Genomic DNA, 11,588 nt, shown 5'->3' with positions numbered 1-11,588 from the left:
GCATAAACGAGGCGCACATCGGCAAGCGATCTTCAATCACTGAAACCCCTCATCAAACTAAATAAAATCAACAGAAAATCAAATGTCACATATCTACATTTTTTAATTAGGTGTAATCAGGTACTGATTATGGTCGGAAATGCCTCTCCGATGGCATTATTCTCTTTCAAGCGCTTGACAATTGGGTTCCAAATCTTTGGGAAGGAATCCTCCAAAATCGTCATATTACCGACGATGTACAGAGCCCAGCGGGCTCGAGAAAGAGCCACGCACACCCGATTTGCTTGGTGAAGGAAGCCAATTCGGCCGGATAGATTGCTCCGCACCAGCGAGAGCAGCACTATATTGGCCTCAAGGCCTTGGAAACTATCCACACTGACCACTTGCACAGTCGAGCGATAGTTTTGGGGAAGCTGCAGAAGGAGAAAGCATTGAAAAATCAAATAATATACAATTGGGTGGGTATTGCTTACATACCGCGTTCTTGATGCACTCTATTTGGCCATTGTAAGGGGATAATATCACAATATCGCTGTGCTTATACTGGGCCTTCTGGATCAGGAACTCAGTTAATTTAGCCAACACGCCAGCTTCATAAAGATTCTCAACGGACATATCAGAATTGCGGTGCTCAGGTTGGTTGTGCTGAACGAAGTATAAGTTCTTAGACATCAGGCGGATGTCCGCGTATTCCTTCACTGACTCCGAGCAAAGCAGCTCGTCATAAATGCTGGGCACAAGGAGTTCAGAAATACAGGGTCGCATGCGGTATTGTAGATTAAGCCGTGAATATGGCAGCCCCGCCACAATGAGTCGTTCAAAGAGCGAGATCTGTGGTACCTTACAGCTGCCACTGAAAGGTTGAAGCTGCTTGTGATCGCCGACGAGGATCAAGTGCTCTGTGTGCGGCGTTAGGCATGCCACGATGTGTGCCTCCTGGATCTCGGCTGCCTCCTCAAAGAGGACGCACTTTGACTGTAGCAACCTGAACAAGAAGTTATGGCGAGCCGCGCACGTGGTGGTCATGGCCAACAGGTCCTTGTCTCTTGCTAGAAAGAACTGGAAAACCATGCGCAGTGTTTCGATACGCTCGGCAACCTGATTAAGCTTCTCCTGAGCCGCCAGAATGTCCTGGTAGCTTTCCTCGCTGCCATCAAAGTTTGCGTACAGGCCTTGTAGGTTCTGAAATTCTTTTTTGTGCTCACAATTGACTAGCCACCAAATTCGCTTCAGACGCGGTGGCACCAATTCTGGCTTGACAATGGTACGCAAATTAAACTTTGATATTTGCGGATCTCGCGACTGACTACCAAAGCGAAGAATTTCTTGGGTGTACCGCGAAATGTTTACCAGGAATTTGTCCAGCGAATTGTTGGTATAGGTCAGCACAATGATGGGTCCCGTGCCCAGGGCTTTGGCATTCTGTATCAAGCTGTTAACCAACTGCACTGAAAGGTGTGTTTTTCCGGTGCCTGGAGGTCCTTGAATGATGCTGAACTCCCTGCTTAAAGCTTCCCTGAATGCAGTTTTCTGACTCTCATTTAAGTGCAGATCTTCCGGTAGTTTGTCCAGCGTGAAGGGCTTTATATTGAAACTAAGCTGAACTCCTGGTTTCATGTACGCTGGCGGTCGTATCTCCATCTAAATAGTTGATAATGTAGAATATATTTCAGTTGTTCTCTTACACATTAACTTACCTGCCCGTCTACAATATAGTGACGCATGGAAAACTTCTCTGTGCTGCAAGTGCTCAGGTAATTGTGAACTCTGAGATAAGGTTCGAAAAACACGGGCGCCTGAAACATGATCAGTGGTCGCTTGTAGGCGTTTCCAATATTATATTGCTTGACAATCTGCACACTTAGCTGCGGATATATAGAAATAATATGAACATTAGTCTTTATAATGATTAACACATATCTTACGCACTCCTCCTTTAGTTTTTCTGGCTCTGTATAGCCAACGGAAGCAAGAATTAAATCATCAAAGGCCAGACTCGTGGTAAGACAGAGCAGAGTCCCAGATTTTATAGAATTCAGCCAAGCCTTATAGACATTCTTGGATACTTTAGTTGATTGAACCTTCAAAAAAACAAGGCTATGACGCTGAACGTTAGCAAACTGTGGATTTAAAGTAAGATGCACATCGGACCATAGAAGGCCCTGTTGCTTCAACTCATCGGCATCCGTTCCGCTGCGCAGCTGTTGCACAAACTCAACTAGTGGTGCTAAAAAATCTTCCCTTAGTAAATTCCGCAGTGTATTCACATATTGGACTACTTTGTCGGACACTAAGCGCTCATTCTCTTCTTCATTGGAAGCCTTAGTTGCTTCCTTGCCCAGTAACGTCTCCAGCGTTGGATAAATTAAGCCCTTGACGTTATGTGAAAAGTTACCGGTGAATGCTTCGAGACCATCAATCATGTCGCTTTTAAAGGAAGGTGCCAATTTCTTATAAAGTTCTACCAATTCGTAGCCCTGGCGACTAAGGAGGCCATGCTTATGGGCTCGTAGAAGCATCCACTTAACACGGCTTAATATCAGTGCCGACTCCGCATCGCATTTTGCAACAGCGGCTTTGGCCTGCAAAAGATTCTTGATCGTGTCCAGAAGCGCCGTCTGCCGGCTGAATGCGGACAGAAAGACTTCATCAAATCCGCCCAATTCGAGTTCACAGAGCGACCACAGGACATCCACGAACAGGCCAACTCGTTTCACACTGTCATTGGCCAACACTTGATTCACGAAGAGATCTCGCTCTTCGGACAAAAAGTATAAGAACATGTCGATGGCAGGCATTTTTAAGGCATTTGTTAACTCGGTCAGGGAGAACTGTGAAGTTCGCACCATCAAAAAGCTTGATGGCTGCTTAACCATACGGTGGTATTTACCCTCAGATGAGGGGCTTTCGATGTACTCCTCATTCTTCTGCAGCTCCAGGGACTTCAAGGACTTTTCCAGGCCCTGCAACAGGTCGTTCTCATCCTGGTCAAACCAATCGTCATCTGAACTTGACATGGTGCTTCGTATTGATTTCTTGGAAATAAATATCAAATGAATTTCATTTGATTTCGTGGAAATAGCAAATGAAATAGAGGTGGAAAAACTCACAAACATCGATGTTTTTAAAGGAATCATCGATGTTTCTCCACCTCTAAAATGAAATTGCAAAAAGTAAAATGCGGAATTTACAGTGAAGATTTCTTATGTGGACCTAAGGTATTTAAAAATAATTAATTAGCCTTAGCATAAATGCATAGAGAACAAATATGCACGTTATATTTAAATGTGTTTTTAACTATTGAGCAATATAAAATTGCAGTTTTCTAGCATCTATAAAATGAACTTAGTTAAATATTTTTAAATATTATGTGGTACATGCCAATGAATTTCTACTGCATTGGCAGAAATCGGGTTTCTTATTTGACGCTCCAAATCGCTTGAGATCTGGTCACTCTGCGCTTGGAACTGGATAGAATGGTTGTGGTGTTATTTCGCGAAATTGTTTAAGATAGTGCGCTTTACCTTTCTTTTGCATTATAAATATTGCAATCAACAACAATTACAATCACAGGCACATCAAGGCGAGTAAGCTAAGTAAGTATAGTCAGTGCATAACGAGTTGTTAACATTTAAATCAGCCCGCGCTTTTTGCCTTGCGTAGAACAAAACCAAATGGAGCGGAGTCGCAGAGGCAGGATTCGGCGGATGCCTTCGACCGGATCAGAAAGCGATGGCTCAATGGCAGAACCAACTCGCAAGAGGAGCAAACAGCAGTTCGTGGCGGACGCGGAGCCGGAAATTGTGGCGTATCTCGAAGAGGAAGAGACGCAGAAATATGCGAACGCGTCTACTTCGCGGACGGCAAGGTCTCGAAACAAGCCGGCGCGCCGAACAACTTTAAACATGTCCCAGCGCTCCGTGGACTTTATTCTGACGGTAGGATTGAGAGATAAACCATTTAGACCCAGTTTATCTAACCTATATTATCCATAGTCAGAGCTATCGATACCGAACGCATTCGATCGCTGCGGCAAAGTAATTTCCATGCGCCTTACCAACTTCATGTGCCACTCGAATCTGTTTATTGAGTTTGGGCCCAATATTAACTTCCTGGTTGGCAATAATGGCAGTGGCAAGAGCGCTGTAATCACAGCACTGGCTTTGGGCCTGACAAGCAGCGCTAGGGCAACCAACAGGGCCAGCAGTATACAGAGTAGGTAGGAGAAAGGGACATGCAAATCAGGCAATTATGATATATGCATTTCAGAGCTAATCAAGAACGGCGAAGTTAGTGCCACCATCTCCATAACGCTGTCAAATTCGGGATTGCGGCCCTTCAAAGCGGACGTCTTCGGGCCCCACCTTACCGTGGTGCGTCAAATACGCCACTCCTCTTCGACGTACGATCTTCAGGACGCTCGAGGTAAAAGCGTCTCGAAGAAAGTGTCCGAGATTAGGCGCATGCTGCTATGCTTCGGCATCAATGTGGAGAATCCCATTTTTGTGCTGAATCAGGAGGCGGCGAGGGAGTTTCTAAAAGAGTAAGAAGATCCGCTATAGCCTTCAGACATGCCTCTTAAGCATGTTTTATTGTTTGCAGGTTGGAGCCAGCATCGAATTACAAACTGTTGATGAAAGCAACTCAACTGGATGTTTGCACCAGCAGTCTAACTGAGTGCCATGCCCAGCGACGTCATTTCACCCAAGACCTGGAACAACTGGGAAAGGTGGAAATAGTTCAGCATTTAATATTTCCTGCCTCTACATATGTTTTTTGTTGTTTTAATTTAACAGAAGAGAGATGCGGTGATCAAGCAGGCTGACGCGGAGGAGGAAAAGGTATTGATGCTTAAAGATAAGGAAATGGTCAAGGTAGGAAATTTCACTTCTTGTAATCACGGTTATACCTAACATCGCTATACTTATTCAGGTAAATCTAGAGCAGTGCAAAACAAAGCTTGCATGGATGGCCGTGACGCATTACCAAAATGAGCTCAATAAACTAGAGCATTCAATTAAACTGATTGAAAACAAGAAGGCGAGTCTGGAGCAGACAACATCCAAAAAGGAGAGTACACAAGCCACTATGAACCAAAAATTGAAGTAAGATTACTAAATAATAATAAATAAAAATAAATAATAAATTTTATTTTGTCATCAGAGAGTTTGAGGCTTCTAAAAATCAAATATTAGCAACCCAAAAGATCCAGGATGAAATACTTAAAACCGCTAAGAAAGCAGTACAGGATCTGCTTCTAGAAGCCAGCCAAGTCAAAGCCCAGATAGGGAACGCAGAACGGCGCATGCGAGAGGATCAGCATTCGTATGATGAATGTGAAAAGCTGATGGGAAACTATCATGCCGACTTTAATCGGGCTAAGGAGCAGCGGGAAGAGCACGCTTACAAGATGGAGACGTTAAAGAAGCAAGTAGCCAAAAACGAGGAGAGCATCGCCCAGTTGCGAGCAGAGCAGCAGCTGATTAATCGAGATTTAACATCAGCCCAGGAAAGGGTGGACGCTTTAAAAAATGAAAGAATACAGCTGAATAAATCAAAGCGTGAGTTGATATCTTCTTTCTAATAAAATAAATTATATGTTTTCCAATTTCTACAGAAAACATCAGTAGGGAGATAGAAACTCTGTCCCGTAACAAGTCCAACAAACTGTCCGTGTACGGTGAGCAAACGATACAGGTTGTTCATGCACTGCGAACTCAGTATGCCGGTTCCAATATGCATAGAATGCCCCGCGGTCCGCTGGGCCAGTATATCAGTGCGCCCAATCCAAAGTACCGCGACCTGATCGAGAACCAGCTCATGCACTGCCTGCGTTCCTTTATCGTTGGTTCAGACCGCGAGCGCCAGTCGCTGCGGGCATTGCTGCAAAACAAATTCCAAGGCGGCAATATGCCCACTATTATAACCAGTCCGTTTACGGATCGGGTTTACGACGTGTCTAGGAATAAGGTGCGACCCACCACGCCAAATACCACAGTTCTAATCGATGAAATCAGGTAAATGCATTTGCAATTGAAGTATGTGATTCATTTCACTATAAATATTCTAAATATTCTAAACATTCAGCTGCGATGATCCTGTGGTAATGAACTATCTCATTGATATTCTGCGCATCGAAACGGTTCTTGTGACGGAGTCCAAGGAAATTGCCGAATTTCTCACCTCTGACACTGAAAATGTGCCGCCCAATCTCACGCGTGTGCTGGTGCCGAACCTGGGACTGGAGTACATACCATCCCCCAACTACGCCGTCTACTCGACTAGAATAACAGAAGCCCGCTATATTCATATAAACGTCGATGATCGGATACGCCAGGTTCAAATGGAGCAAAGCGATCTTCAGGAAAAGTATGCTTCATTGGAAATAGACTACATGCATCACACAAAGGTAGTGGAAAACAACCAACAATTGATTACGAAGAACAGTACAATAATTGGTCAGCATCAATCAAGGAATCAGAAGGCGATGCAGCAGATAATGGAGCTGCAAAACTTTGACTATCAAGAGCTACCGGAGTATGATCGATTGGTAAGTGCTAATTCTCACATATCCTTTTAGTATTCATTTATTTTGTTGCTTTTGTAGAAATCTCATTTGGCTGATAGCGGCGAGAAAATTGAGAAATGTAGGCTAGAACGGGAAATGCTTCAGGAAAAACTTATTAGCATCACAGATCGCCAGGCAGAACTTCAGTCAACTGAAGCCGAAGAGAGGCGAGCCCTTGAGGGGATTAACAAAAAGCTTACCACACTGGACACCGAAGCTTGCGAAGTCGAAAGCAAGATTCGAAGCCTGGACCTCCACTATGAAGAAAACACACGTAATTTCCAAAAAACGTTGCAGTTGGAGAGGAAAATGCTTGGCGAGAAGGAGGCTGTGCTAAACGAATTGGAAAAGGCTCGCAGGGAGGCCGAGAAATTGGGAGAGTTCATAGCGACGACGCAAACGGAGGAGGAAATACGCGAGGCAATCAGTCGTTACAAATCAAAGATCAAACAGGTGGAGCAGCTCAACTACAATCCTGAAGAGCTGGAGAGAGGTTTGGCGGAACTGCGAGGCGAAGTGGAGCTTCAATCTCGCCACTTGGACGTGGTTGACTCCGTGATCAAGAAGCTGCGCATGGCCTACCATCAGCGAGCGCAACTTTTTCAGCGATCGCGACACCATTACTTCACAATGGTTCAGTTTCAGTTTGAGGTATATATAGAGTTCTTGTAAACCTATTACAGTCTTACCAATGATTTTCTTTACTTTTCACAGCAAGCCCTTGCTATGCGAAAATTTAAAGTTAGTTTCGAGACCAGCGACAAGGAGAAGACGTGGAAGATCAACGTATTTCCGCCCAGTGGGAATGAGACTTCCAATACCAGGAGTTTATCGGGCGGTGAACGATCGTTCACGACAGTATCCTTGCTGAAAGGACTTTGGAGCACTTCAGATCATCCGTTCTATTTTTTGGACGAATACGATGTGTTTACAGTGAGTTTGTTTTATATTCGCCACTTTTTTGAGTATACCGAGACAACGTACCTTCTTTCAGGATGAAGTAAACCGGAAGTTTATCACGGAAATTCTAATCGGCGAGGGTTTGGAGTGGTTGTCGCGTCAGTATTGTTTTCTGACGCCCCAGGATACGAAGGTCGAGGCTAGCAATCTGATCACCGTGCACAAGTATGAAAACGAATTAGTCGAATTTGAGCACTATATTAATTGCATTCCATTTTATTCCAGACTTGAGGCTCCTGAACGGTAACATTTTAAAATTGCGTATAAACCTAAAAGTTGCGGGCGACGAATATCAGAGTGAATGAAAACTATTAGATGTGCTAGATGTGCCAGATAAGCTAGATTTATATTGACGAATTAAATTTTAAGTTATGTGATGTTTGTTTTTCGAATAAAATATTGTTCAATATTATTATTGGAATTTGGGAAGGTTTTCAAACTTGGCGTCAAATATTTAATATCCCAAATATTAAGGGTGATCTTTGATGTGGCAACCTTGGTAAATGCAGGGTGGCAGCCCTTGCCAATCATATGTTGGCTGCGTGTTCAAGCTGCGTAAAGTAGTATGATGTCTGTGTTACATTGTTAAAAAAAAAAGTAATTTATCTAATGTTTTTGAAACCCATTTTTATTCGTGTTTTAAGTCTGACATATTTGGTTAAAGATATATTACTCTGTTAAACCGAACTCATCAAGCAGTCTGACCGTGCAGCGCCCCTCAGCTGTAAGTAACCTCAACGCGGCGGGTACCGGATTTGTCTTATTTGTTTGTTGAAATTGTTAAAGCTATTAAATTTGCACAATGAGCCGAAACTACAAGGAAGATCAGACCAACGAGGTCGAGGCGTTGGACTCCATATACTGTGGCGAAATGGAGAGTAAGTACAACGGCACTTCCTTGAAATCCATATTAATAATTGCTTCTGTTCAGTTCTCGCCACGGAGCCGCACCACAAATTCCAAATTCCCATTGCCACGGAGGAGTACAGTTCGGAGGAGCCCGAGAAAGGTCTCGCCTGCAAACTGGTCTTCACATTCACAGCCACCTATCCGGATGGAGCACCCGTGGTGGAAATCGAGGAGCCAGAAAACTTCGAGGACACGTTCGAAACGCGCCTCCTGGAACACCTGCAAAAGACAATTGAGGAGAACCTGGGCATGGAGATGATCTTTTCGCTGGTGAGCAGCGCCCAGGAGTGGCTGAACGAGCGGTGGGATGAGCACAAGTTTCACCAGGAAGAACTGCGAGAGCAGAAGTTGCGGGAAATCGAAGAGGAGGAACGCAAGAAGTTCGAAGGAACCCGTGTGACGGTGGAGTCCTTCCTCACATGGAAGCTCGAATTCGAGGAGAGCACCGGCATTGCCGCCAAGCGGGAGAAGAACAATGTGTCCAAGAAGCAGACCGGACGCGAACTCTTCATGTGCGACACCACGCTCAACGATTCGGACATCAAGTTCCTCCTGGAGGCGGGTGAAAACATTGAAAATGTCAAAATCGATGAGACGCTGTTCCAGGATATTGGCGAATTGGATTTGGATGACGATGATGATGAGGATTGGGTGCCCGGGGCGGACGACGATGACGATTAAGTTACAAATTGGGTTAAACTACTCAAAGGCAAATTCATGTATTTATAAAACATTAAATGCCAAGTTCTTTATTAATCTAAGTTGTTTGGGTTTTGCATGCTCATTTCGGAAAGACGGAAACTGGTCTCCGCTTTAATGTCATCCAGGTCGAAGAACTCATCATCGCTCTCCTCCTGCTTTTTCTTCTCTTCCACCTGGCTTTTCTTAACCGCTGGCAGTTTCTTGTTGGGGAAATTCAGATTGGACCAAGAGCCGGGCTCCAGTTTGGGCAGTGTAATCTCCACTTTGGTGCCATACATATGCGCGTTGGCATTGCTCACATTTACAATCTGCAAGGGAATACTATGAGCCTGTTCACCATGGAATTAAGTTGGACTTGAGGCTTACTCCGCGCAATTCCAGGTCCAGGTCAAACCTGGCGTTGTCCTGCTCGGGAAATACCAGGTTGACGTGCAGCCTGATGGGGTTCAGCTCTATCACGCTCTGACTGTAATCGTATTTTTTGGCATAAATGGCCACCACCACGTTGGTGGCCGTCTGGTGCCAGTCGTAGCGGCATTGCACAACCTTTTTGTCGTCGTTCTAAAAAGGGGAGTTTTTAAAAGTTCTTCTTGTTTTTTCCACGTCTCTTTCTTATTAAGGCACTCACCTCCTTGACCCATTTGTGCTCACCGTAGGTACAGCCCTTTTGCGCCATAAACTGGGCAAAGTCCGAGGTTCGTTTCTGGCAGCAGGACCAGAATTTCAAGCCCTCGTGAAAGATTGGCACGCCCGGATGGTAGGTGCACTCGCCAAAGTCGCTATTGTTACCCGTAAACGAGTAGGTACAGCCGTTATTCTTGCAAGTGGTTCCCACCTCGATGGCGTCGCTGGACTTTTGAGCAGCCGGCGTTTTGGCTGCAAAAACTATCTCTTTCAAGGCAGGAGCCACGGTGGGCTGTAGAACAGACAGCGGCGAATCAATGGGCGGACGCGGCAGGGCTTCCCGGATGGGAGCCCGCACCTCAATTACCTCATCCTTGTCGGACTCATCTTTAACAGGTTTCTCCGGCTCTGGTGGCTTCACATTCGAGTGCTTTGCCAAGGTGCAGCCCTTGATATTGAGGAACTCGGTGAAGTCGACCGACTTCTTGTTGCAGCAGGACCAACCCTTGTAGGCGTCGTGGAAGAAAGGTTCGCCCGGATGGTGCCGACAAGATTCTGGGCGGGATTACGGGGGGTTAAACACTCAGCAGGAATGTGCATTGACTTTAACGCCGGCTGCTTACCATCATTGTTTGTCTGCGGATCGAAGAGTTGGCCACAGCCTCTGTTATAGCATTGTTCCATTATTATTATGTTTGGTTTTACTAATTATGTTTTGGTTTAACTAAATGTGCACAAATTGCGCTTAAAATCTAGAATATTCCCCTAAAAGCAGATGTGTTCCATACGTTTTTACCTTCAGTAGGCGCACCAATATAATGGCATTAGTGTGTGATGGTCACACTGCGGGGGCTAGCGCCAAAATTCAAAATGATTGATTACCTTATTTTCATTACAATTTTTGCGTAATAATGTGTAGAAAGTTAATGTCTTCAGGTTATTAAGTGTAACTCTTCGAACTTTGTCATGGTTAAATATAGGTAACTTCTTATAGTATAAAGGTACCCAGTGACTTAAATGCCTTGAAATATGTGACAATTGGCTGCTTTTTTGCACACCAATAATCGCTGGTGGCTTTGGAAAGGCCAACAGTCGCGAATGGAGAGCAATTAAAAGTGATAGTAAATTTGGAATTATGTTAATTGCTGCCACTGTTTGGCTGGCCAATGCGGTCTTTATAGAATTCGCTAATTGCAAGACGGAATTGAACTGAAAACCATTATTTGCAAATCACCTGAAGGTCAGCAACCGACTATGTTTGGGCTACGTGATTTTCGAACGGAACTGGCAAGCGACATTTTCAAATTAGATCAAAGAATGGGCGGGATACTGGAGTGCTGGTCTCTGGCGGCTTCTAACTGGTTCCCGGAGGCCTCGGGTAATGTCTCCGCCTTGCATGATTGTTTATTTGTCACACTCAGTCATAGACACACGTTTTCGCGGTTTCATTTTCATTTATTGCCCGCGGTGTCAGGGCATAAAGCGTACTTGCGCACAAGAAAAAAAATGTACTGACCCATTGACTACAACATTTTCTGTCACTTGGAACGAAAAATGTATTCAAAACCATCAATCCAATAAATTTTACATTTTATTTCAATTGTAACAAGGAACATTTCAAATATTTTGAAGCATTAACCCTTCGTTTTGAAATCGATATAATTTTTTCTCAGTGCAGTCGTTGAAACTGTCGTTTCGCTGGAAATTCTTGTGGTCAACAAGGTTATCAACACGTTAGCCTGGCTCTGTTCCTGTGTCGCACTTCGAAATATGAACAACATTGTGGGCATGACAATATTCTAAAACAAACTACAAACTACAAAAT

The 11,588-nt window shown here is 44.4% G+C and overlaps 4 protein-coding genes across 7 annotated transcripts; 2 read left to right on the top strand and 2 right to left on the bottom strand.

Moving 5' to 3' along the window:
• Positions 1 to 78: 78 nt before the first annotated feature.
• On the bottom strand, positions 79 to 3,090 carry LOC6607704 (NFX1-type zinc finger-containing protein 1). Of its 3 annotated transcripts, none has more exons than XM_002032432.2 (4): positions 1,926 to 3,090; positions 1,698 to 1,865; positions 478 to 1,641; positions 79 to 413 (listed from the first exon to the last, which is right to left on the bottom strand). In XM_002032432.2, exons 1-4 carry the CDS (start codon positions 3,015 to 3,017, stop codon positions 117 to 119), a joined length of 2,721 nt encoding a protein of 906 aa, XP_002032468.1. In that variant the 5' UTR covers positions 3,018 to 3,090; the 3' UTR covers positions 79 to 116. The 3 variants fall into 3 exon arrangements, with proteins under 3 accessions (XP_002032468.1, XP_032577288.1, XP_032577289.1); XM_032721397.1 differs by having other exon boundaries at positions 2,891 to 3,012; XM_032721398.1 differs by having other exon boundaries at positions 1,930 to 2,021.
• A 361-nt stretch (positions 3,091 to 3,451) lies between these two features.
• LOC6607703 (structural maintenance of chromosomes protein 6) lies at positions 3,452 to 7,940 on the top strand. Its single transcript, XM_002032431.2, has 14 exons — positions 3,452 to 3,596; positions 3,664 to 3,938; positions 3,996 to 4,215; positions 4,270 to 4,543; positions 4,603 to 4,729; positions 4,797 to 4,874; positions 4,933 to 5,105; positions 5,164 to 5,561; positions 5,618 to 6,017; positions 6,088 to 6,550; positions 6,608 to 7,219; positions 7,283 to 7,501; positions 7,563 to 7,693; positions 7,754 to 7,940. Exons 2-14 carry the CDS (start codon positions 3,675 to 3,677, stop codon positions 7,773 to 7,775), a joined length of 3,381 nt encoding a protein of 1,126 aa, XP_002032467.1. The 5' UTR covers positions 3,452 to 3,596; positions 3,664 to 3,674; the 3' UTR covers positions 7,776 to 7,940.
• Positions 7,941 to 8,146: 206 nt separating this feature from the next.
• LOC6607702 (RWD domain-containing protein 1) lies at positions 8,147 to 9,198 on the top strand. 2 transcript variants are annotated; one of them, XM_032721919.1, is made up of 3 exons: positions 8,147 to 8,252; positions 8,315 to 8,406; positions 8,460 to 9,198. In XM_032721919.1, the coding sequence occupies exons 2-3, from the start codon at positions 8,331 to 8,333 to the stop codon at positions 9,116 to 9,118; spliced, it is 735 nt and encodes a 244-aa protein (XP_032577810.1). In that variant the 5' UTR covers positions 8,147 to 8,252; positions 8,315 to 8,330; the 3' UTR covers positions 9,119 to 9,198. The 2 variants fall into 2 exon arrangements, with proteins under 2 accessions (XP_032577810.1, XP_002032466.1); XM_002032430.2 differs by lacking the exon at positions 8,147 to 8,252 and having other exon boundaries at positions 8,259 to 8,406.
• On the bottom strand, positions 9,156 to 10,542 carry LOC6607701 (cysteine and histidine-rich domain-containing protein). Its single transcript, XM_002032429.2, has 4 exons — positions 10,387 to 10,542; positions 9,768 to 10,318; positions 9,506 to 9,700; positions 9,156 to 9,447 (listed from the first exon to the last, which is right to left on the bottom strand). Exons 1-4 carry the CDS (start codon positions 10,445 to 10,447, stop codon positions 9,190 to 9,192), a joined length of 1,065 nt encoding a protein of 354 aa, XP_002032465.2. The 5' UTR covers positions 10,448 to 10,542; the 3' UTR covers positions 9,156 to 9,189.
• Positions 10,543 to 11,588: the final 1,046 nt, after the last annotated feature.

Source organism: Drosophila sechellia, chromosome 3R (genome assembly GCF_004382195.2).
Source record: "Drosophila sechellia strain sech25 chromosome 3R, ASM438219v1, whole genome shotgun sequence".
NCBI classification, from domain to species: Eukaryota; Metazoa; Arthropoda; class Insecta; order Diptera; family Drosophilidae; genus Drosophila; species Drosophila sechellia.
The sequence above is the reverse complement of the archived record's forward strand: the minus strand, read 5'-3'. Positions and strand labels throughout refer to the sequence as shown.

What these genes read in the sequence shown, in the direction of transcription:
- LOC6607704 (XM_002032432.2), bottom strand. Translation starts at nt 3,017, where the DNA reads ATGTCAAGTTCAGATGACGATTGGTTTGACCAGGATGAGAACGACCTG. An exon ending in ACTATATTGTAGACGGGCAG is followed by an intron (nt 1,642 to 1,697) that starts GTAAGTTAATGT and finishes TCAACTATTTAG; the next exon opens with ATGGAGATACGACCGCCAGC. An exon ending in TAGAGTGCATCAAGAACGCG is followed by an intron (nt 414 to 477) that starts GTATGTAAGCAA and finishes CTCCTTCTGCAG; the next exon opens with CTTCCCCAAAACTATCGCTC.
- LOC6607703 (XM_002032431.2), top strand. Translation starts at nt 3,675, where the DNA reads ATGGAGCGGAGTCGCAGAGGCAGGATTCGGCGGATGCCTTCGACCGGA. An exon ending in CAGGGCCAGCAGTATACAGA is followed by an intron (nt 4,216 to 4,269) that starts GTAGGTAGGAGA and finishes TATGCATTTCAG; the next exon opens with AGCTAATCAAGAACGGCGAA. An exon ending in AATCTGATCACCGTGCACAA is followed by an intron (nt 7,694 to 7,753) that starts GTATGAAAACGA and finishes ATTTTATTCCAG; the next exon opens with ACTTGAGGCTCCTGAACGGT.
- LOC6607701 (XM_002032429.2), bottom strand. Translation starts at nt 10,447, where the DNA reads ATGGAACAATGCTATAACAGAGGCTGTGGCCAACTCTTCGATCCGCAG. An exon ending in TCCGCAGACAAACAATGATG is followed by an intron (nt 10,319 to 10,386) that starts GTAAGCAGCCGG and finishes AATCCCGCCCAG; the next exon opens with AATCTTGTCGGCACCATCCG. An exon ending in TGGACCTGGAATTGCGCGGA is followed by an intron (nt 9,448 to 9,505) that starts GTAAGCCTCAAG and finishes ATTCCCTTGCAG; the next exon opens with ATTGTAAATGTGAGCAATGC.
- LOC6607702 (XM_032721919.1), top strand. Translation starts at nt 8,331, where the DNA reads ATGAGCCGAAACTACAAGGAAGATCAGACCAACGAGGTCGAGGCGTTG. An exon ending in ATACTGTGGCGAAATGGAGA is followed by an intron (nt 8,407 to 8,459) that starts GTAAGTACAACG and finishes GCTTCTGTTCAG; the next exon opens with TTCTCGCCACGGAGCCGCAC.